The 25,818-nt window shown below is 40.4% G+C and overlaps 1 protein-coding gene across 1 annotated transcript in view; it reads right to left on the bottom strand.

Annotated features, from left to right (window-relative positions):
* The window catches only part of col18a1a (collagen type XVIII alpha 1 chain a), a 98,664-nt gene extending 73,161 nt beyond the window's left edge, over positions 1-25,503 (bottom strand). Inside the window, exons 1-2 of the mRNA XM_078263217.1 lie at positions 25,341-25,503; positions 25,172-25,245 (exon numbers count right to left, since the gene is read on the bottom strand). Of these exons, the coding sequence (XP_078119343.1) occupies positions 25,172-25,245; positions 25,341-25,351 (85 nt within the window). The 5' untranslated portion in view covers positions 25,352-25,503. The remainder of the gene's footprint in view (positions 1-25,171; positions 25,246-25,340) is intronic.
* Positions 25,504-25,818: the final 315 nt, after the last annotated feature.

Here is a 25,818-nt window from a genome sequence, read left to right on the forward strand (position 1 = left end):
TGGCCTTTCATGCAAAAAGGATTTGCAGACATTTGTGCTTTTACAAACATGTATGCCATGTTATCAAAGATGCCTTCCTTAGACAACACATTATCTGTTCAATCTGTTTAGCTTTAAAGCTCCATTGTGTCATTTTTGTTTAGATTCTTAGCAAAAAACCCTTTGTTCTTTCACAAATACATGTGCTCATTCATGTGTAATTACTTCCACCAACTAATCAAAGTATTCTCGTAGTATTCAGAGTATATATCAAAGTATTCAGAATACATACGAGCGAGTTGCTCGAATGGCGGCCGCCATGTTGCGCCTCCATCTTTAAAATACGTTAGCCAAACAGGGACATACCTCCGTCTTTCGCGCTTTTACACTCAGTGGCACCGTGACGAATGCCAGGGAGCGAGAGAAGATTACTTGCGACTCACTGCCGGCAGATTTGAAAGCCGGTTGAAGATGGAGGATCACGCCTATTCTCGAGGACATGTAACGGAGTCGCCAAGGAAGTTAAAAAGAGAATTAAAACGACAACGGGACAGGCAAAGCAAAAAGACCAAAGCTAATATTGGAGTGGCTTTTCCAAGATGGAAAGAGCTCATAAGGAGCAAGGATTTTAAAAGAGACGCCGAAGTTCCCTGCTTTCTTCTCAAAAGGTAATTCTGCCCTTTTGTGTAAATTCAAAGTTTTATAGTTGCTTGGCCAACTATAGCATGGTTGTGCATAATGCTAGAACGACGTCTAGGATACTTTTCCTCGTGTCAATGATGAAGAAGGATTGCCTACCTTGTAACATAAACGTAATCATGTGTGTCGTGATTTCCCTGGCAGACAACTCACATCATGCAGATGTAACACAGACTAGCTACTAGAACAGCTGCGTGTAAACGATGGTGATACTAAGAGCTAATTTCGGTTTCATTGACATTGTTCATACTGCTCAGAGAAATATATTAAAAACACAAACCTCTGTTGCTTCTCTCCTACGCTGTAAACATTGCCTTACACTATTAATCTCGTACAATATACAGAATAACGATAGCACTGATACTTTACTAACATTAGCTTGCATATGTTTGGGAACCTGATAGCTGATGTTAGCAATGAAATGGTACCAAAATAATGCAAAACTATTATTACACTGGAAGGAACACTCACGGACGATAGTCATACTTCTTGGAATAATACGGCCACTGTAGGAGTTAAAACGTGCTCGGAATGGGAGGGGTTAGAAAGTAATATTCAGTTGGTGTTCACATACAATTTCACCACTAGATGGGAGAAATTCTTACACAATGGAGCTTTAAGGATATAGAAGATTTGGAGACATGATGAACAATGATTTTATCCTGGAAGAGGCTTCCAATCCCCAAATCTAATAAAATCTGTAGATAGTTGCACAGTTGTTGTGCTGAGTGGGAACCACCCAAAAGGTAATTCTAGCAAACGGAGATTAAGATTAAAAGCACTGAAGAGTATGTCTGGTTTTAACACTTAGGTACAGTACGTGTGTGTGTGCGTTAAGGTGTGCCCGTGTGTCTGTGCACGTCCAGTTGATGCTAGGGAGGTGCCGTAATTAAGCCTTGGCATTTACAAATAATTGGGTAATTCCAGCATTGTCAACAAGGCAATTTCCTCAGCATCTTAATCCCAAAATGAGTCAAGCATGCATTTAAACATCAAAAGGTCCTGGGACTGTGGCCGTTAGGGGAGCATTTTTCTGTGGCCATGCCAATGAGGCTTTACTCAGCCGACCAAGCATTTAGGGCCCTCAATTGGTCTATTAGCACAAAAAAGTTTAGTGGACAAGTGCAAGGCAGCATCATCGCCATATCACACTGAAATCATTAACTTATATTAAAGCTGTACATACCTGCTGATGTAATACTCCCAAATAAGTCACAAAGAACAGACTAAAACAGGTGTAACCCATATTACTGTGTTATATTACAACAAAAATACAATATTCTAATAAAATTGTAAATGGATATTATATTGTAACTATAATTAGGCATATATTTCCATTGTCAGTCCACAAAATGGCCAGGAAAAACAATAAATAAATGATGAAAAAAAACATTTAGCCTGCCTTATATACCTAGACGGTGAATATGTATCAAACGATTGCAGAATTATGTATAAAATGATCTCAAACTAGGGTTCCATCATTATCAGCTGATATTCATTTGAAATGACGCCATTTATCAATCAAAGAAAACACAGGCCATAAAATAAAGCCGATTTATCATCAGATTTATGAATGTGTGCGAACCACACACAAAACACACTCACACCTCCTAATGACCTTTGCAGGGTCGTGTGATTAAGATAGCAGTTTGAGTCATATTTCAGCATAGAAAAATGTTTGAAACTTACCGAGACAACAGAGAAGTAGATAACGCTGCAAGGGAGGTTTGAAATGTTTGCAAGAATAAGCAATCTGATAGATTTCTCCCACTGTGTTGTCACTATTGGAAACCACTTACTGTCATGAATTCAAGTTGATCACTCTGCAAGACAGATCAAACATTTTAATGCTATCCTTTCAAGTCTACAGCGGGTGAGTGTTTGACGCTCAGAAAATAGACTTTGGGTGTAATATTACTTGGAATAAGTGAACAGCATCGCTACCTTACCATAGACCATTAGTCATGTATTAGCATTACATTCAAGCCACAGCGGTACCCTTCGGTTTCTCTAAATATACTCGTCAGTTTGTGATAAACAAAGACAACAACCGCTGTTCTGAACATTTTTTAATGTAATGTAACGTAACATGAGAGTCACAGACTGGGGCTATACTCACCTGTGACTCATTTTCTTTAGGGAAATAGTTCAGAAACACACGCAATTGCAAGAGGTTCAGCAGAGAGCCCTGAGGTGCAGAAAGCGTTCACCATACATATTCAAAAGCAAAGCCAACGCATGTAACACACATTTTCTTTAAAAAAAGGATATCAAAGGGAATTGTTCCCTTAGTTCAGCAGATCTGTTCCAAAGATCTGCTGAAGATCTGCTGAAAGTTGTGAAGGAAGAAGTGGGATACAAAAGAGGAAATTCTATGGCTTTGCATGCTCAGTGGAACTTCATCTCCATAATCTACTGTAAGCACAGGAACTGTTTGCAGATGAAAGCCTGTGTGCAAGACAAGACAATACAAGCATGCAAAGGCAGTGGTAATAAAACACCAGAATACTGCTGACTCATTATCTGCATACAACAGACTATCCCAAGCCTAAAAAAATAAAAAATAAATCTGGGGTATGGATGAGGACAATAGCTAAATGTGCTCTTAGCACCTCCAGAGCAGTGAGCTGCTGTATTAGAAACTCTGACATTTCCATTACACTTTAATGTTGGGAAACTTCAAGATGACAACAACCACCAAAGCAATGCTAAAGAAAAATCATTTTGTGATTTGTGTAGTCGTAATTGTAATAAATACTTTTTTCTTTGCTATAATGATAATGACGGCTGTTACAAGAGTGTGGTACAATTAAAGATATTTTCAAATTATGTTTGCCATACCTCTCCGGCTTATTTACTCCCATTTAAGTCCAAACATCCTGGAAAGAATGTAATTCCGTGGTAGAGTAAATGTATTTATTCACTGCATGAGAACCCACCTCTCATGCCTTGTAGACTGCGTGTAAACGATAATAACAGGCAACTGTATATACTTAAAAGGGATACTTTGCCGATTAAAATCCAGCTATATGCCATATTTGTGTGGGCATTGCGTTTAGATAAACGGTGCCACACACCGTTTATATAAACACACTGCCCAAACTGCCCACACTGTCATGACACAGAGCTGGATTTAAATCAGAAAAATATCTCCCCTTAACATTTTGATTCAAATTCAAAATCAGTTTCATATTATTTCAGACATTTGGGAACACGCATGGAGAACAAGACACTGTGACTATGATTTGTGTTTTATTCTTTCAACTAATGCAGCAGCTTATATTCCCTTTAGTATGAATCACCTTCCCTCAATCACACCCCAGTCAAGCCAGCAGACGAAACAAAGCCACCACAAGACACTATTGCCAGCTTTGGGCTTTCTAACTGGAAAACAATACTATATGTATAGGAGTTATAAATGTGGTATCATCTGGGTTATTTTCTCAAACTTCATGCTGCTTTTTTTTAAACACAGGCTACTGAGAACTAACCATGACTTATAAACCGACCTTCATGTGTAAAAATTGGTGATGTCGTGTGATTGTGGCCACCGAGTATAAATCCAAGTCACATTGGAAAGATGTGATACCAAGAAATGACAAGCATTGTTTGGATGCTGTGTCAAAGCTATGTAAATAGTCAAGACAAAAGGCCCAACTCTATGATTTTAATCAAACAACAAACAGAGAGACCGGCCATCTCTGACCTACAAAGGTCTTTCTACAATGTCCATCTTTTCAATCTTCAGTCACAGCCCACCCCCAGCTCCAAATCCCAAAGTGAAAACATTCCTACTTAAATGATCCCATTAGAACAAAAGAGCCTCTCTACAAAAAAGGGGACAAAAGAGGAAAAAAAAAAAAAAATGCATTCCAATCATGTTGGTTCAGGCTTTGCAATACCCAAATACTGCATGTGAAAGAGGAACGGCAGGAAGGCACACCAAAAGTATCGCCCCGGGGCTGTGGTTTTTGTGTGGTCAGTCAAAGAGGGTGGAGTTTTCTACCACCTACAACCTCCTGGAAACAAGACAGTCTGACTCAGGTTGATTGTCGACCAGAACTCTATTTGCCCTTACAGCGAAGTGTGATTTATTTCCTTGACATACTGTACATGGCTGGAAACATAACATCAACACTGTTACAGTCGATGCTGCAGCCTCTCGTACCACATCAAATCCCCCCAAATCCCAGTCAGGTCAGGTCCAGGCCAGGTCACCAAGCATTAAATACAAGTACCTTTTTTTTTTAAACTATGTCCCTGAGTTGTAAAATGAGAATATCACAGAGCGGGGGAGTTCCAGAATCAAGTGCCGGTGATTGATAAAACATGTCTAAATAATTTCTGAGGGATTTGGGAGAGGGAAAAGATGGAGGTGTTTTCTAACCAGATGTAATTTACTTCACTTTCATGAAGCATTAGGAAAATTCAGCTGACCGTGTATGTGAAGAGAGAGACAGAATAAGAGAATTTGTCATCTTCCAGACATATAACACGATGGGCTTCAATCACTTAAACAGATGTCCATGGATTTCCTTCATCATTGCTTTGCATTAGTCATGTCGCTAAATGGCTACAGATGGCTGCAGCAAAGTTTTTTCACTACATCGACTGTAGGAAGGGATTTTTTTTTTTTTTTCAAATTCAAATATAATTTATATACGTCCCAAAATGACCATATGCATTTCTTGAATCAAGCAAAAAATTAACATATGCATTTTATCGTTTCGGTTAAAGTGCTGATACTGACCTTCATGGGTGTTTCAGGGTGTTCACATTCATATTGGGTGAACAATGCAGCAGGACAATGAAAGAAACAAAGACAAGGAAAGTATTTTATGACCAAACAGTGAAAAGTCCTCAGCTGCCCTCAACTGGCTAAGGTCAATCACCTAACCCCAATCGAGCTGAGCACGTGTTTTCTTTACTAAAGACCAGACAGAAAGCAAAAAAGCCTCGAAAGCAAAGAGAAGCTGGCTGCAGTCTAGATGTGGCAGAGCATCACTGAAGAACCTGGGTCGTACACTGCATGATTCGCGACTGAATGTAAAAAATGTTTTTTTTCTAGAATTGGGGGACTCTGTATCAAAAGGGCCCTATTCCTACACAGTTTAAGTCACTGTAGATTTGCTTCAGAGTATTTTACATCCAGTCTTGGTGCAAGTTTAAAAAAATAAGATTAACATGTTGACATTTACACCCAGACATGAGTGGCGGTCTGCCAGGAGGATTCAAATCTGCTTAGGGCTGCTCGGTGTGGGAGGATCCCCTCATCTACCCGGCTCTGCCTCACTGGGCGCATTTCCTCCATGGCGCGGCAACCATAGGCCATGACCAGCTCTAGGTCAGCTTTGAAAGGCTCGAGGTCGCGCACGCGCCCCCCCCCGCCCGGACAGACATCGCTGCTTTTCGGCCCTCTCTCCCTGCAGGACCGGAATGGACTGTCGTCATTACTTCAGGTGTCTGCTGCGATGTTGGAAACCCACCTAACCCGTCTCCAAACACACCCTGTCTCATTTACCCGTCTTGTTTAGAAAAGCATTCTTCATGGATGTAGCCTCTTAATTTTGCTCTCATAGTGCACCAGACTGATACATGTAACCTTAAAATGTACTGAAATGTCTTCAAGGAGAGCATGCCCCTGGACCCCTCTAGAGGGGGGAAATTCCTGTAGGCTATATTTTTCATATCATATTGCATATCACAGAGAAAAAAAGATATTGTTTTTGCAATGTCGTTTTTTTCAATATTGTGCTCCACTACTTCAAGGAAAACTAAACATACAGTAAAACTGAACAAAACTAATCAATCATCACCAAAAACGAACAAGGCAACAGTGAAAAAAAAACAGGAAGAGTCCTACAGGATTGTGTCATCTCGACACAGTGCTACCTTTTAAAGTCTGGGTGGGGTGTACAGCTCTAGCATTCTAACTACCTACTCTCTTTACTTGTCCCTCTTTCTGTCCCTTGCAAGTTAACTTTTATGACCAGGTCCTAGGAGAGATGCATTGGGTGTGGAGGACACTTAAATGTACACAGGCTGTCCTTGTAGACGAAAGACAAGATGGAAAGGCTGCATCCTTTCATCCCGAGACATCAAAGATTTGACAGAGCTGAGTGGGCAAACCCAGGACCACAAGTACAGAGCTGAACAACTAACACATTCCACTGCTCTCACACACACACACATCCGTGTATCATTCAGCAGCAGTGGGCCACCACAGCAACAAAACTGCCACCACTGCTCCAGAAACAGAAGGTCTGCCTTGTACTGTCCCTTCACGTAGCACATACTGGCCTGCTGTCTTTATCGTTCAAAATAAAGATCTTATATCATACTTCTTATCATACTGTGGTTGACATCATGCACTGTATGATATATAATGTTTTTTTTGTAGTTGTCATGACAATTGGTACAGATGGCACCCAAGTGATGAATCCTACTGACTTTGGACTTTTGGTCATCCCCTTTTCTCTAGCGCCATCATTAGGCCAAAACTGAAATGTGTCCAATACTTTCATGACAAAATGTCTGTAAAACTAATGGCATCCCCATCGTCCTCAGCTGTTTAGTGTTTTATGCTAATTATCTAATGTTAGCAAGCTAACAGGCTAAATTAAGATGTCGAAAATGGCTAACATTACCTGCTAAACATCAGTCATTTTGAGCATGTTAGCATGCTGATGTTAGCGTTTAGCTCAAAATATCTCCGTGCATAAGGACAGCCTGTCAGTGGTGCTAGTGGTGGCTGTAGACTCTTAAACCTTTGTCCTAAAATCCGATACCAATATGACAAACATGTTTCTAAAATAATGCGTCAGTCAGTAATTATGATAACAAAAGTTGCCTCACACTCTTTAAACCTCGCCCTCTCCCATTTCATTTTCCTTATTTAGTTGTGTTCTTTGTTTCCTCTCCAATTATTCAGAACATGTTTTGGTTTGGTCCAACTGCCCTGGATGCCAAAAATGAATACAGGTGAATTGTGATTATGCTGTCACATTCCTGGCATTTGCTTGACCAATTCTTTGTTTTACGTCTATTTTATTTGACTGCGGGGCACAAATCCAAACATTATTAAAGATAGACAGACAGATTGAAATTTCAATAGACAGACAGATTGAAATTTCAAAAGGTGTTTCTGAAACAGTGTCAGCAGCATTTAGCGGTTGTCACTGGTTATAAACTGCCCAATGTAGGCCTACTTACTCACTCAGATCTGTGTCACAAGAAGAAAATAAGCCAGACTGGGACACTTTGAGCTAACACACTAGATCTCAGAGTCCTGCAGTGTTTCAGTTGGATAATGGGAGAAGTAAGAATACATGGCTATTGTCTGCTCTGAGGCATTCCCCACAAGCTGTGACTATGCACCAAGGCGACTTTAGTGTGTGTGTGTGTGTGTGTGTGTGTGTGTGTGTGTGTGTGTGTGTGTGTGTGTGTGTGTGTGTGTGTGTGTGAGACAGAGAAAGCATGCCGACCCCTCACTTCGACTTTAGCCACTGAGCTTATGGCCATTTGGACTCACTGAGGGGGAGCAGGGATACAATAAAGTCAGGACTTAGAGATGGGGCAAGGGAGGGGGGTAAGGGACTTTTTCACTGCGAGTGACAGAAATCCTTAACCTAACGACACACACACCAGAATTTGGAGCTGCGCACACACACATGCAGCTTAACGCCATGGCATTTCTGGCAGTGGAGGACGGTGAACTCCAAATGGGAGGAATTGCATGTGTGTGGCCTTGTTTTCTTCTTTTTGACAAACAATGCACCATTCAAATGGAGAATAAATACAAAAACTACAAAGGGTATGCCGCAGCAGCAACAAATTGTTACACAAATGACATTCTGAAGGCTGAATTTCATGAAGCCACACACAAGAGCTCAATCATTCTCTCAAACGCTCTATGAAGCAGCGGGTTGTTGTACTTCTTTACGTTTCCTTTTTTTTCCTTTGTTTCAAGGTTAACATTTACAACCAATTGCTAGATGAAAATATTTGTCCAGAACTAACTACGTCAATAGCCCAAGATGAGTGGCAAACACATGTCTCATGCAAGAGTAACAGAAAATAAGATCCCACATTCATAACAAAAGTCCAGGAAGCCATCCGTCATGGTTTGTTAGTGTGTGATGAGCGTTGGTAAGCATTTAATAACCCCTCGGAAAGCTCTGGGCTTCTACTCAGTTGAACGATGTCTTGCACCATCAGTGGACCAACTTTAATCTGTGGGGTTTTTATTTGAAAAGGAAATCATACAACTCACTTCACTGGGGGAAAAAAACTAAGCATTTCATTTACGGGTACAGTAGGTGAAAACCTGAAAAAGGTAAGAGGTGCAGACGTCTCTGCCTCCTCGGCTTAATGAGGAAGCCAATCTTATAACTATGCCGCTTTGGAGCCCAGATCAGACCTATTAGGTAACGCCGCAGTAACCCAATAGCGCTGCCTCGCTGTATGGGATGAGCGGAGGTATTCATGGCCGGAATGTGTCCAAATACCTGAGTGGTGGCAGGAAGAAAAAAAGGCATATGGAAGGTAAGGGGCAGGAAGGCAAATACACACCTCATGCGAGCCAACACGTCCTGATGGCTTTTTCTCCTGACACAGTTCAAACACTACAAACAACGCACTGAACCTGTTCAACACACACAGATCTACCTTGTCCTATACCCTTTGAATAATCGTCTGCCATCAGCTCAGCTCGCCACTGAGTTTATCAAGGAGTCATTTGTTGCCGGTGTACGTTTCACCCATTGTGAATTTCCAGTGAAGTATTGAACTCTTGGAAAGTGGCCAGCCTCTTAAGCCAAGGCACTGTTGTCCCTCGCCCCACCCCCCACAGACACACCTCATCACTTTTTTTGTCCTGGCCTGAGACACAGCCAGGAGCCTGAGGCAGGACTTGGGTCTTAGAGGGTGGGGAAGTGAGGGGTTTGACTTGCCCTCAGGGTAAGCATACTGCAGTGGTGTTGGGGGGGAAGCCATACATCAATGTGTGTTACAGGAGGAAACTCCATGTCACATTCTGCAGCTTTACAAGATATACTGAGAAAACATGTCGGAATGCTTAATTTATGCCTCCTTTTGTGGGTAAATGCACAATATATCAACTTCAATTGGTCTTTACTCTGAAATACTAAGTCAATTTGAGGCTGGATCCTTGTCAGTAAAATGGCATTTACACACATTAACTGCTGTGAAAAAAAACACATTGCATCAAATCATCTTGTGACTAGAGGGAGACATTAAAAACATACAGTTACAGACCACAAACAGCAAAGCCCTTCTGCATGCAGAAGTCTTCTAGTGGCTTTTTTAAAAGCTGTGAGCGAGTTGAAGCCTGTAAAATGACTGAGGTGGGATGTGTGCCTCTAAACTGACGCTGCATCAGTTCCTGTTGTTCCCTGTGCTAGGCCCAAAGCATTAGAATCTGATCTGGGTCAATCCAATATCAGGAGTCAGAATTAGATAAGGCAATTACATTGTGAGTTTTTTTTAAGAAATGGGAGGCTTTGCCTTACTTACTTCCATGACAAGGTTTGAACTACATTGATGGGAGATCTAAAAGCAGCCAACAAGCATGTTACATGGCTATAACTTGGACGGTTTGACCTCTGTTCTCATTCAAATTATTCAGATTATAAATAGTTCTTGTCAATTTTTTTCAAAACCACAAAGAGAGACTATTGCGAACGGAGCATATAAATAAGCCATATAAATAAGCCAATGCTAAAACATAATTTACAAACTTAAACAAAACGGTACATTCATCCAACTATAAATGAAAAGAGCCTGTGTGTGTGTGTGTGTGTTTGAGATTCCGCAAGGGCAAAAGACATCACACGCAGCACGCTGTTGTACAAACCTCTGTACAGCAGTGTTTCTTAGGTGTAACCTAGCGACTTTTCCTACCCCCTTAGTGACTTTTTTTTCAAAAAGCGACTAGCGACAAATCTAGCGACTTTCTGTAAAAGATAGATGCCAGTATTGTATTTCAAAATATGTACTAAATTATCCAAACTTTTTTGCCTAAAAGGTAAGTAATACTCCTTACTGTTTTAACTGGCAGACTGCAGTGAGATAAAACACACTGACATCTGAAGAAGTAATACCCGAAAGTCTTGATCATCTGACATCAGTGTCAAGTCGTAAGAGCATGCCAGATATTATCAGCTGAAACAACAATCTCTTGAAGGTGAAACAAAGAGCTCAAGAGAGCTTTTCTACCAGTCTGAGTTGTAGGAAGTGATGGGACAAACATGATTTTCCTACACAAATGGAAAGGAAAGAGGCCGGGTAAGCTCAGTTGGTAGAGCAGGCACACACATACATACACACACATATATATAGAGAGAGAGAGAGAGAGAGAGGTTTACTCCTCAACGTGGCGGTCGCAAGTTCTACTCCGACCTGCGGCCCTTTGCTGCATGTCATTCCCCATCTCTCTCCCCTTTCATGTCTTCATCGGTCCTGTGAAAATAAAGGCCTAAAAATGCCCAAAAAATATCTTTAAAAAAAAAAATGGAAAGGATAAAACTGTACACAGTCTAACCAAAATGTGCAGCTACAAAATAAACAAATAAGCAATGTAAATCTAAACCACAGCCTGTTGGGTTCACACATTGTGTGCTTGAGCTCTCTAATCTTTCCAACTTACTTGACCCATTTCAAGTTTCGTAACCCATTTTGCATAAACAGAAAACCACCAAGAACATACCAACAAGGGACTGGTGGAAGAACAAATACCAGCTTGATTCTGTTCATACAGACTGAGGTTTCAGTAAAGGCAATAAAACGTAACCATAAAACCCACAGTCACTTTTTAAGCAATAGAAATCGAGTTAGTAAAAATCTGAGTGATTATCATTTTTAATAAGATCACTGGCTTATAATAAGTTTGACTTTCCACATTTAACTGTCACAACCTAAAGTTCTCCAGGGACGGAGAAAAAGTTAAATAGAAAAATGTGAAAGTTGATACTCTAGGCAGATTTGGGCACCCAGCCAATGTCTGACATGGGTTAGACATTTCTTCAGTTGGTTTAATGATTGTGGGAGATTTTCTCCTGTATGATAACGTGTGTTATCTAGCAACATAGAAGCATTAAAAAAATTAGATTAGAGTCAACTTTATTGTCATTGTGAAGAGTACAAAGACAACGAAATGCAGTTTGCGGCCAACCAGAAGTGCAAAAAGAGTAGTAAAGTGCAATGTGATATTCAACTATAGACAGGACAAGAAATATAGTGCAGTGTGGACAGTAGTGTACAGTTGGTTAACAGAAGGTGGTTTAGAGTAATATAAATTAAATATAAATGTGTGCAGTGTATTAGCAGTTACCTTATAAGAGCAGAATAAATATGGCTATGTAATATGAATAATGTATGAACAACATGTACACATATGTGCAATGTAGCAGCAGTAACATTATAATAGTAGTACAATTAATATAGATATATGCAGTGTATTATTATAAGAAAAAGAATAAATATGGATATTCAGTATGAACCATATAGACAGATATGTGCAGTATGTACAGCTAGTGCAGTGTGGTAACAGTACCATTGTAGTGCAGAAAGAGAGTAGTAAGAATAAGTGTATGTGCAGGATGAATAGTATGAAGAGTAGTAGAATATGGCTATGTATAAGTGTAGTTACAGTATGTACATTTGTAAATAAATAGAAGACTATGGGTGGGACAGGGGGGTTGGGAGATTCAGATCAACTTTATAACCTCAAATTAAGATCAAATTAACCAAAGCAAAGTTTCCCTAGGTGACAGTAAAGCCTTGCTCTGACTCACTGAAGTTGTGTCGGAATAACTGTCCCTGGAGCACAACTTACAGCTTGACCATGGCCGTAATGAAAAATGAGTTTACAGTCCATCACGTTGGCACGTTAAAAGATGCTTCTGTGTCACAGTAGAAGCCAAAATCAATTATATTTGCTTGTAGGGCTCAGGAAAAAAAATTCTGATTCATTGAATGATCCAACAACGATTCTTAAAATCCAGAGATCTATCTTTGCATTTATGGCTTTTTTAAGTCAACATGTACGTCTGTGTTGTGTAAAATGTCTACTTTGTGGAAATCGAGTTACTGTATTACAACATGCACAAAAGGCTGTTTCAGTCTATGCACACTTACTGCACTTTACGGGACAAATCCTTGGTTTACAGTTTTATAACAGGGATATTTGTGTATAATTTAGCCTCTAATGTGCACTTTACACAATTTTATATTCAAGGCTCATTTGTTATATGTAGACAAATGTAAAACCCGATCAATGGAATCTAGCTGAGGTAACTGAATTTTCAAGGATCAAGTCAAATTGAATCAAAACGGAATCAATACTGGCTGGTATCCAGCCCTATTTGCTTTAGGGCTTTTATTGTGAAGCAGTTGCAGAAAGTTTTGAGATGCACTGACGTCATACTATCAGTAAATGCACCTGCTTTCTGTCAACAGTTGTCTGGTTAGATAGTGTTGTTTCCTTCAAGCCAAGTTAAAAAAGCATTTGGTTGGAAAGCGTACCAATAGTGATGTGAACAAAATAAAATGGTTAGGAGATGCTTATCCTCTACAGTACATCTTACTCTGTGAATTAGACAGCATATCGAGAATTGGCTCAAATAGTCTTACAAGCAATAACCAAACTCCTTAAAATAAGACAAAGAAACCACAAATGAGTATTTTTGACTAAAACTGGGATCTCAAAGGACTTGACAACTCTACAACTTGAAGTTGCCTGTTGGCTCTAGGAGTCAAAAGGTACATTATGGTCACATTCCAAGACATGCTCATATCTAATAAAATAGAGGCCCACCTCTTTGGCGTGCAGACTGTCCAGTGACAAACTTCCCAGGCTATCAGCATTCTTAAGATTCTCCTGCCAGTCACACAGGACAATTTATTGACTGACCATCTAACAACCTTGATACAATGTTTTAACATGCAAAATTCAAGGTTTATAGTTCCTAACATTACACAATGACATTCACATCAACAAAGTGTGTTGCACATTAACAATATTTCATCAAATTCGTAACACTGATACTTCTGGGGGATTGTCTGGAATAACTTAATTTCCATCACCCTGAAAGACTTAAGACCAGGACTCAAAGATCAAACGTCTAAGAAAGAAGCTTTAGCTACAAATTATAAAGCCCACGTCTAGGCATGTGCCCAGACATTGATTGCTCAAGCAATGCCCAAATTCGGTCCTCCAAAACAAGAGAAGCAGACGTTGTTTGCATGCTGTATCTTATCTTGTACAGTGTTTCATCAGCGTCTGACAAAGACCATGAATAATCATCAATAACGCTGATGGTTAAGTGATTGTTAAGTAAACGTGTAAGAAGAAAGCAGTTGTATTTTCTGAGATATAGTTATCAGATCAAAGCCACATTTTGCAATGCTTGATGCTGAAACTTCAATGGTATTTGTTGGCTATGCAGCACAAGCTACTGAACTATGGACATATTGGATGTTAGTTAAAGTATAGAGAATTAAACTACAGTATGTACAGTAAGGGTAGCCGTATGATGTCTGAATGCAGTGACGCTTACAAGTTAAGTCAATTACTACTGGGCTGCTGTGTGTAATTTAAACCTCTAATTTCCCACTTTTTCATCATTCTCAGAACATTTTCTGTTCTACAAACTCCGGTCTCCTCTACTTACAGTATGTTAAAAACAGTTGTTTGACACAATCCAGGTTAGATTATATAAAAAGTTCAAAAGCTTTGAAGACCTCTGAACCTTTGATTTAGAAGAAATCCTTTTCTGTGAGCTTCATAGATTGTATCCTATCTGGAGATGGAAAGCAAATCCAAAAAAAATCCCGCACTCACCTATTCCTTTTAATGGCCCATCAGATCTTCATATTCACCATTCTACCTGTCTGTACTGGTCTATGATTTACCAAGAAGCTAAAAACGCTGGCAAAGGTACAAGTGCATATGCACATCTTATCAGCATACACCAAACATGAATTTACTTCCATTCCTGTTGTTATTCCTGAATGCATAAGTAAATACCATCCTCTGCTCAAGACGTGGGCTTCATGTGGAAAGAATGTGCATGCAGATCTCATTTGTGCATTAGCCAGGTTGTGCAAGGAGCAAATTGTTAGATCAGTCTGTTGGCTAGTCCCGTCTCTTTGTCCTTTTGCTGGTTCTTTGAACCCACTAGGCCTCACTCAAGTGTTGAGTTTCAGCTTCGCACAGCACTTCAAGAACGTGTCAATGCAGATCAACACTTTGACAATAAATCCGAGCTTGAAAAAGGGCACAACACTTCTTTTTTGTCACAAAGCTTCCTCTTTGTCTGGGAGGGAATCACAGGCCTAAACCCTTGACATTTGCAGCAGACAGATACAAATTCTACAGTATAGACACCACTATAATAAATGAAAGCAAATAAAAGCAGGGGATGTGTGCTCGCCCACTTATCTACCCTGCACTGGACAATTACATGTATTTTAAAATCATTGAGTTGGTTGAATTGTGCTCACAGTTGTCACCATATTTGAAAGAAGCTCACCGCTGAGAGCCACTACCCATTTCTTCAGTCCTAATCCTTGTTACCTGGCTACCGAGTACCAATCACATCTAACATAAGCCAGTTTCACATATGAACTCCGGGCAATGTCCGAGGAATCAGGTCCCCACATAGTTCGGAGTTTGTCTTTCAAACATGTAGCACAACGGCGAAAAAAAAAAAAAAAACGCCGTTTGCTTAAGACAATGTGTGGCGTCTGGGTAGATCATGCTACAGACATGATGCGGATTACACGCATCACAGAGCCAGTTCGTAATTTGGTCATACACAACCAAGTCTTTTGCCGTTCCTTGAATTTGTCTGATAAGTTTGGCCCTTACCAACAGAAGTTTCCAAATCTTGTCGTTTCTCCAGTCTGACATTTTCGTTGCCGTCTTTGTGTAAATCATCATCATTCATCTTTTTCAACCTTGCACGTTTGTTTTCTTCCGGTTTTGCGTAAGTCAACAGAAACCTCATCAACACACCCACTCGCTTGCTGTAAATTCCCAAACTTTGGGCTCATTTGGAGAAGACACAAACTTTGTACTAGGGAGATGTCAGGGTAAAGACTGTTTGATGTCCGATCAAATAGATTTTAACCATTGTGTTCACAAATACAGCACCGCTGGGTAATATCTAGATATGCAGCGCATGTGTGAAAGGGGCTATAGATTAATGAGAACATAGACGTTGACCTTTCCCTCAGATGATCCCCTCCAGTCCCCAAAAGGCAAAGTCTCATCCTCTACAGTAGGAGCGGTGTTGACGGGGCACAAACCTTTAGCTTACGAGGCATAAGTCCTTCAAACACCCGTCATTGAAAAATGCTGGCTAGTTTATACTTCACCTTCGACTGACACTTTAATCCTCTGTAATGAATGGTGACAATGCCTGGAAGGGAATGACGTTATGCCCTGCTATATCAGAGGCCCAGGGGATACAGTAAATGAAGAAAAGTAAGTGGGACAAAGAGGGCTTTCATCGCAAGACAATATCAGCCTCAATTAGTACAGGCCAGACTAGGGTCCAGGGTGCCAGCATTCATTGTTCCTCCCACTAGGCACTTTAGCACAAAAAGCCCACAGGTCATGCTCTTCCTCTGTTTCAGCTTAAGCTAAGCAATGGCATGTTATAATCCACGTGATGGGGCTTTGGTGAGCTGGTACACCAACTTGATCTAAAGCAAGTGAACTCAGTGAACCAGCTGAAAAATATGCTGAGCCTGCATCCGAGATGTATGACTTTATTTAAGTAGGTATTTTAAAAATGATAACCCACATAAGAGCTAGTACAGAATGGTCTTTATCATGCCTGTATACATATGATGTCTATTGTCCAAAGTAAACAGATATTGCTATGCCAAGCCTTCAGACAAGCAACGGGACACATTAAGTTTCAGGGCAGAATACAGCACATTCCAGCACATTTACGGCACAGATAAGAGATCAAAATATAAACTAAGGTTAGAGAATTTATTCTCAAATACAACCTTTCTGTCTGATCTTATCTACGTATAGTGTGCCAAACCAGAAATATAGTTACTCTCACCCGAAGGCTTTCCCCAAACAGTGACCTTATGCTTTTATTGTTTCACTGAAAGAGAGAAAGAGAAGAAGGGAGGAAACAAGAGACTGAGAGAAAACAAGCACAAATGCAAAGGCCCAAGGCTAACGTGTGCCTGTTTAGGGGTCCAGACACTTTAAGATGACAGTGGGCTGCCAGGTTCAGTTGGGTCATCTACTGTATTGCTCACTCAGGTGCATAGTGTACTGTATGTGAACTTTGGCAGCCAGTATATGCTGTAGCCTTCACAATGCATTTAAGTGCTTTTTATATGATATACATGTGGATTAATATCTATCAAAAAATGGCTTTCATAGGTCATTGGCTGAAAATAGATTGAGAACCTCTGTTTTAGTGCATAAAGTCTTCTCCGGTAGGTAATTGTGACCGCTTGGTGATAGTTCGCCGAGCTTATTATCATGCTGAGTTGGGCTCCCAACTTTTGTAACTTTTATGTATCACAAAATGTCTCCACCACCTGTGTAGTGAAAGCAGCATATAAGCAAAGCAGCAGCTGAAACACCTGCTATGTAGACACGCCGTATCTCAGTTTACAGAGAACAGAACCCATCAAAATGTACCCAGGGATGAGTCCACAACAGCATAGTGCTGCCTGGATGGATACTGACACCTTTACTATTTTGAACTATGTGCATTATCTTCTTGTACCTTACTCATCTGTATATGTGTGTGTGTGTGTGTGTGTATATATATATATATATATATATATATACATACTATACATACATACACACATATATATATATACACACACACACATATTATATATATATATATATATATATATATATATATATATATATATACATATCTATATATATATATATCTCTACACACACACTACATATATACACACACACATATACACACACACACACACTGTCTGTTTATATAAGGGTGTTTATTGTGTAAATATGTCTGTTTTTACTACTACTACTACTACTACTACTACTACTATTATTACTGATTCTATTTTCTTGTTCATATACTTTATGTATATATTTTCTATATTATATTTTCTCCTATGTCTACTTAGTGTATTTGTGTTATTATGATGTGTGTACATTGTTTCTTTTTTCTTTTGAGCTGCTATAACACAGGAATTCCCCCAGTGTGGGATGAATAAGGTCTATCTTATCTTCTATTGTGTTTTAAACTTGGGCGGACACATTCAAGACAGGAACCTCAAGGTTACAAAAACTTCACACAGCCAAGTCTATTACCACGGCCAAATAATAAGGTTATAAACTGGACTTGTGAAACCGCAGGTTTCTGTTGAACATGGCACTAACGGAGTTCCACGGCATGTTTCATGTTTCATGTGAGTCAAGTGGCCACCGTGGGAGCAATTTGACTGCACACCTTTTCAGCCCATCTCCCTGACTGATGCAGTGCTACTGTCTCAGCAGAGGAATGGCCCTGCAAATCTTTCACTGGACCTCTAAATATTTAACGTCCCCATGGCTGACCTATGTTCCTGCTCTCTAAACTTCTCAATGGATGGCACTGTGCCACCTGGCCCATAACAACCACAGAGTGAATGGAGGGCACCCTTTATTGTCTGCGAGCTCATGATTCACACAACAATTAGCAGCTTCCAAGTTACAACCAACTGAAGCATTCACTTTGTAAAAATCCCAGCTCAGCACATGATCCGACAGGAGCCTTAGTCTTCTGCAGTAATGGAATGTAACTAAGTACAATTACTTAAGTACTGTAATGTTTGACAGCTGTAGCTATTACTTATCAACTTTAAATGTTAAATTAAAACTAAAAAATAAAATACATTGTTAAAGATAAAGCATAAACCAGTGGTTTCCAACCATTTTGAGGGCTGGATCTAAATATTCGACTACTCGGATATTTGTTTGTTGGGTAGGTATTCGATTTTCACTTTCGGGATTTGAATATTTGTTTGTTTTTCCTTCAATACTATAAAGTTGAGATGGATTCAACTTTAGAAGAAACACGCTGCTGTGTCCAACCATGTAACCGCCCTTCAGAATTGTCAGTGTGTTTTGAGGCTGTGTGATAGTCCCGTACAGTAAACAGGAAACATCCCTGCCTCTATCACTGCCACAAGAAAGTCTTAAAACACCATGAGGGTAAACAAAGAAACACAAGCACTGAACTGCCCAGGAGATTGTGTAACCTGCAAAAACTATCTTCAAATGTAACTCCACTACCTGAGATTACATCTAATACTGAGTGCACCTGAAAAGTCCACCTCTCAGTGTTGGACAGGTACAGTAAAGACAGGCCATGTCATCGAATTCCAAACCTCACCCAAAGTCCTACTTCCGGCAAGACCATTCGAAAGTGGAGGACAGAGGTACAGGACTCAGCAAATCCCTCTTTTGTCACAGGAGCTCTAGGCTTGATGGTAATCTCTCCGTCCCATGGGATTCTCCTCAGTTCACACCCCCATGGCGTGAGATTAGTGAGGGGGTGAAAAAGAGAAGTGCCTTCAGACATGGCAGCTCTTGAAGGACGGGTGAATGAGTGGAATTCAAGGATGCCCTGAAAAGCGGCCTGCACATCATGAGAGTCAATCAGAAGATAAGACGACGTGAAGAGCAAAAAGAGGGATATAACCACAAAGTGAGGGTCGAAACGCACAATGGCATTCCCGAGAGGGGCCTCATGAAATGCTGAATGGTCTATTCATTCATTTAAAAAAAACGCATTGGGTGGTAGCCGGTGCTTGTATTCACAGTGTTCACATCTGACGGTAAAAATATGCTTATTTCAGGTCTGAATCTGAAAGGTGCCTTCGAAATAATGTCAGAGGATCCCATTATAACTGTAGGCGGTCTATATGGTCTTGGTCACTCGGGATCAGCCGTTCATGTAGAGTGAAAAGCATATGGTATAGATTTCTCAGGACAGGAGAATGTAAATGGGTGGAGGGTGGGGGGTGGTCTCTTGTTTCATGCCTCCCTGTGTTCAGCAGGGTGTCAGTGAGGACAAGTGAACACTCCCTAAAGCTAGAGACAGGGACAAAGTGCCAGGTAGACAGATCTGGTTTCCTTTGCTACAGCCAAATACGGCTTTGTGGTGGAAAAAATCTGCACCTGGTGGCCATGGAAACCAGTGTTCACCCAGGGTACAGCCTACAGTGCTGACAAACTGACCACAAGGAGTAGAAGTAAGCCTGAAATGTAATGGCCCGAAATGACGTTAAAAGCCCTTTGCCGGGGTAGTCTGGGTGTTTGACAAGTCTATGACAACATTACGTTGTTTTATGCTCCAGTATACTACTGCAACTGCTGCTGTCTTTACCCATGACCGTTTTCATTGTGGGGAATTTTGCTGAATGAAGTAGCTTGGTGGCTAGCTTTAACATGCTGTACACTATTGGTACTCCTGCAACAAAGTTAATGGAATCATAATCTCTTATCTAGTTGCAGCTCTTATCTCCATTTTGTCTTATGATGCATAATGAACCACACTTATTTTTGCTCAAATATCTAGAAATGTTTTCCTGAATCATATACAATTTCAAAATGCATGCAGAGATGCAGCAATGCTCAGTTTGACTTTTGCTGGTAATAGCTTTTCCATCTTGCTCTATGTTCAGATGTTTATAACAAAACCTGCATATACAGTAGAGTCCTGTTATTTGCAGAGCTTCACACCTTCCACTGACTGTTACCACCGATTACAGCTGGGAAAGACAAGCAAATAAGTGAGGGTTTCACCACAAACAGGAAAGAGGTGCTGAGAGGTAAGAGGGCACTCAGTGTGCCATTAGTGCTGGAGATAGTTGGGTGTACAGAGCAAGTGGCCCTACAAATCCTCTTCTCTTGGAACATAAGCAGTAATTATGGTGTCCCTCTGTATTTTGCCGCGGTCAACCTGGCATTTTGACATCAGGGACAGCATGAGAGAACAGCAGAGTGCACCTGAAACCACGAGTGGTGGGAGCACATAAAAATACAAATAACAGCTGTCTGCAACATTCAAAAGGATGCTCTGACCTAGAGAGCAAGATGATAGGGGATCACAAATACTAAGCAAAGCCCTGCAAGTGCAATGCTAACAAAACTTTGTTGTCTACATAATCAAGTCACTCTCTTTACTGTGGCCAGTTGCTTTGTCTAAAATGCTTTACACAATGCTCTTTCCCTGTAAAGTCCGATCCAGAACGACAGCGAACATTCACTTAGGTTTCTGATATCAGCACTTGCAAGGTAAAAACGATGTGCATAACTGAATCCAACAAGCATTTTAAATGAACGCAGCAAGCAGAAGCTTGCTTTACTGTATGATAAATAAATGAACTCTCAATGTTTTCCATCGATTTGAGCAGTTATCTGGCAGAGCAACATTATCCTAGGACTCTGGCCACATTCACTCCCTGCTTTGATTATGAACTCATAGGTAGGGCATGAGGTTACCACAATGTTGTTTTAAATTTCAGAATTTTAGGAAATAGACAATATATAAGTGGTAGATGGAAATCATGTAAAAGAGTATGAAAAACAAAGCGACAATCACATTTTCTTTATACTTCCGATGCGTACAGCCACCTTAATTCAAACAAAGTGCCTGGTGACGTTGGGTTGACTCTCAAACTGGGCCGTGTGTTTTTCAATGTCCAACACGGATATACAAGTCTTCAGATTTACTACAGGATCCAGATGGATTGAATTAAGTAATCAAAGCAGGATGTGACCACCGTGGTTCTCTTATAAAAACATCCTCATTGAAGTAAACTACACCATATCTACATTTCCTTTTCAGTCTCCTTAGTAAGTGTTTAGACACTTTTATGTCCTGGTTTTGGACAGCTGTGCTGCATTAGAGTGTGGTCCTGTTACGCTGTACTAGTTTTAAGAGACGGACAGAAATTACCTTATAAACATTGTTGTGTTCTTTATGAAACAAAACAAAAAAACACCTCCCTAAAGGGGTCTCAAGTGTTTTTACAGCAAAGCATCAAATGGGATTTTAAAAAGGCCTGTTAAAGTCCATTACTGAAGCATCTGAAACCTGACTTGAGAGCTTGTACAGGTAGCTGTGTTTTGGTGAATGACAGACAAAAGACATTTGCCATATAGGCATGAGTAAGAGCAGAAATGCATAAAGGAAGTGTCAATCCCTTGAGTCAAACTTTTTAAAAAATGCTGAAAAAAAGGAGCCAGAAAGGGAGGTACAGACACCCACTTGACATTTTGAATGGCCCCCCACACACAGCCACACACACGTAAGCCAACACTGAAAGTCACAAGCCAAACTTGACACTCAAAGATATGTACCATTGTCCTAGCAGAGGTTTAATGACCTTTTAAATGCTGGTGGCTGACACAATACAACCAAACAATGCAAGATGGGACTTCCGAGCCTTGAGGCACCACCAAAGAAGTCGATCATGAATAAGTAGGTTTACCGACTAGAAAATCCAGCGATTAGACATCACAAGGTTCAACGAGTCAGCCGCATCTGTGCACAGTCGGTCCATTTATTTCATTTGAGAGTTACAATGATCCTAACAGAGGCACCAATCTAATAGTCGTTTGCCACAGAAAACCTGACTTTGAAGGGGTAGACTTGAACTCAGAGTACTGTATATACTGTGAGGTCTAGAATTTACAATACCAATTGTGTCTTTTTTTAGGAATTCAGTGTTGGTCCATGTCCTGTGTTTCTGTGATTTTTAAAATAAGACAAAGTGCAGAATTACATGTATTTTACGAATCGCTGCACTTGCGGTGAATAAAAAAACATTTTAGGATTTTTATATATTTTTTTTTATTTCAGCAAATTGTCTATAAATGGCCTTTCATTTGCATATTTGAATACTTGTAGGCCTATGCATTATAAAAGGGATGTCAAGAACAGAATTGTGTGCGCAAAGTTTATTGTGTACTTTGTCCTGTACATATCCAGTGTGGCACCTTCGTTGTCTAAATCCATGAAAACGTAGCCTATGTAGCTAAAGTTGAACATTTTATTAGTTTTCCATGAAAACCATTAAGTACTTTGGTACATTTTCTAATTCTTTCTCTCAGTACGGAGCTGGGTTTTTTTTGCCCAAAAGAAACTGGTTTTACACTTTCATTTTCAAAACGTAATCACCTGATCTTCACCTAACTTCCAGCTCTCTCCTTCTGCCTTGACAGAGATCACACCATGTAGACCTGAATTATCTTTGTTGGTATTATCATGCGGTTGTCAATGTTCTGTGTGTGTAGAAGTGCTGCACAAGGGTAATCACAAGCAGAATGGCATATTTTGTGCAATTGATTTATTGTTAAATTTTCATTAAAAATGCTGCTATTCATTGGTAACCACCTGCACTATCACTAAAAATAATAATACGGCACAGGTGGGGCATTCTGTTGGCACAGTGGACCAAAGCACATGATGTCACCACAACGTGTCAGGTTTTAACTCAGTCGAGGACCGTCCCTTCCCTCTATATTTGTCCCAGAATTTCCTGCCAATCTCTCTGCTATCTAACAAAGGCAAAAATGCCATTAGAATTGCAAATAAAAAGGAAGAAAGATGTGTTTCTTCAAGTAGTGCATTTACTTACTATACACTGATAATCATTCAAGTGTCTTGCCTTAACTGACTTCACTGGTCGTCACTGTGAAAGCTTTCAAAAATCCATTCACACAGCAAACGGAAATTTTGAAGTGGATTGAATCATGAATAGTGTGGTAAAATGACAATCAGGAAAACAAAATCAAAAATTTCAATTATCCAAGAAACTGAACTTAAAAACTATCATCAAAACAGATTTTTGCAGCTACAGAGAGAAAACTAGACTACAATGCAAAAGTTCAGATCGTCATTCTCAGGACACATCTGAGATATGGAAGCAGATGTTTTCCTGAAAATGCTGCAACTATACATACATTACGTGACGCGTCAACCCCTGTACCTTCGGCCACCATGCACTGCACTGAAAAGGAGAGAACCCCAAACCAGCTGTGATTTTTAATGTGGCATCTAATTCAGCCATTAAATGGCACAGTGGGGTGTCCCCCTACAGCCGTTCCCCTCCCCCCTGCCTTCCCCTGCCTCCCCCTGCCTCTCTTAGGCAAAACCACGCTGGGTGCATGTCAAAGATCACATGACAATAGGGATTCCTGACCCAGCCAGGGACTGGGAATGAATCAGACCTAATTCAACCATGTCGCAGGCAGCTAAAGGCATTGCTCTTGAGACAGAGTGGCAGGCCTTTTCAACCTGGACACACACAGACGGGACAGCATTCCGGTGAAAATGTCACGTTGTTTGAGCGTTACTTGAAATATGTTTTAGGCTACCCTTTTAAAGTTTTTTTTTTTTACCTGTTCTGATCTCTAATGACGATAAAGATGGGGAATGTTAATATAAAAAGAGAACTAAAAAGAAGGACCAACAGAAGGTAGATGAATGGCAAAATGCAAACAATGTTTGATCAAACCTGCTCATCGTACTAGACGGGTTGGATTAGTTACAAAAGACAATACAATGAGTGCAGTCAAAGTGCGTCTGCTCCCAAAGCTCCTAAAATACCGCATCTAGCTGGTAGTGATCAAAGTCAATCAAATATTAATCAATGTCCTCTCAGTTTCCTCTCCCTATCATCTGACAGTGACTCAGTTCTCCAACTCCACGTTTACGAAATTAAATGAAGGACATTAGTGAGGTTCAAAGGATGAATTATTCAGAAGCAGAAGAGAGTTCTTTCATTCAGCGGCTAATTTAGCTCTTTGACAACTTTTGCCATTGTGTGTAAAAGAAATGATCCTTTGTCATTTCCCGATGGTTCAAATGTACTGACACTATAACTGCTGGGATGATACAAGTACAAATTGTGTTTGTGCTAACTCGTCAGGAGGAAAAGGGGGGGGAACATAAACATCTTTCATTATTGTTATTATATATAGATGCAGCCACTATGAGCAACAGTCTCTGGTTAGACACACAAATGCAATCCCAGCCAAAGACAGTAGTGAGCAAACATACAGTAGTGCCATAACTGACTAAGTGTGGCTACAACTTTCCGGGGGTTTAGTTGTGTAAAACATCATTCTTGTGAGAACTGAGGGACACACAGAGTACAGTAGCTTGCAGTTGTAACGATCTGAACTCACTTTTTAGTACAGGTTACAGATAACCTCCAGGAGCCTTCCATAAAGTATATGTCTCAGTGCAAGCAATTTACGTTTTTTAAACTTTTATTGTGAAGGAACCGTTAAGTGTATCAGGAGATTGATTTACCAAAGGCTATTAACAATGCACAGGATGTCGCTAGAAAACATTGTAAATGTGGTAAAGGTTTCTCAAGAAAGTAAAACTAACTAAGGTGTCAGCATGCCATCTGAGCCATTCCATTCATGTGCTGTATTAGCTCTTACCTGGCCATTGCGACGCAGCTGAGCTGACGAGAATAAGGACGCAGCCGAGAAGGCGCTCCAGCCATGAGGAACACCTGCAGAGGAAGCAAGCAATCACGTTCACAACTGTAACGCTTTACTGCAATTAACAAAAAGTTGGAATACAAACGCCAAAAAAAAAAAACTGTACCTCATCTTCATCTTCTTCTTTGACTGGTATCGAGTGGGAAAGCTACATGTGGTGTTCGAGGGTAACGGGGTGTATAGTGTTCCCAGCTTCCCTGGTCCAGCACCGCTGCTCCTGCTGCACGCGGCTCCAACAGCTGATGGGGACTCAGCGCTCCGCTGGAGACAGAGGAGACGTGTGGAGAGGCCTGCACGGCTTCACATCAGGGACTTCCGCCAGGTCCTAAAAGGGAACAAATTCCACCGGTTGTAGTAAGTGGCAATCGCTTGTATAATCAGGGACTGGTATCATCCAAAAACATACTATAATAATAATAAAAATAATAATATTAAGACAAAATAAGAACAAGAAGATTGTTACAAATAGGCTATTGGCCCATTGCACATATAATATATATGGGCCGTCCTTTGCACATACTGCACTCAATCCATTCAGCCTGTTTTTACTTTTTGCTTATGTTAAACAGCTATTTAGTAGCCTA

The sequence above is a fragment of the Sander vitreus genome, chromosome 11, assembly GCF_031162955.1.
Source record: "Sander vitreus isolate 19-12246 chromosome 11, sanVit1, whole genome shotgun sequence".
In the NCBI taxonomy this organism is placed as follows: Eukaryota; Metazoa; Chordata; class Actinopteri; order Perciformes; family Percidae; genus Sander; species Sander vitreus.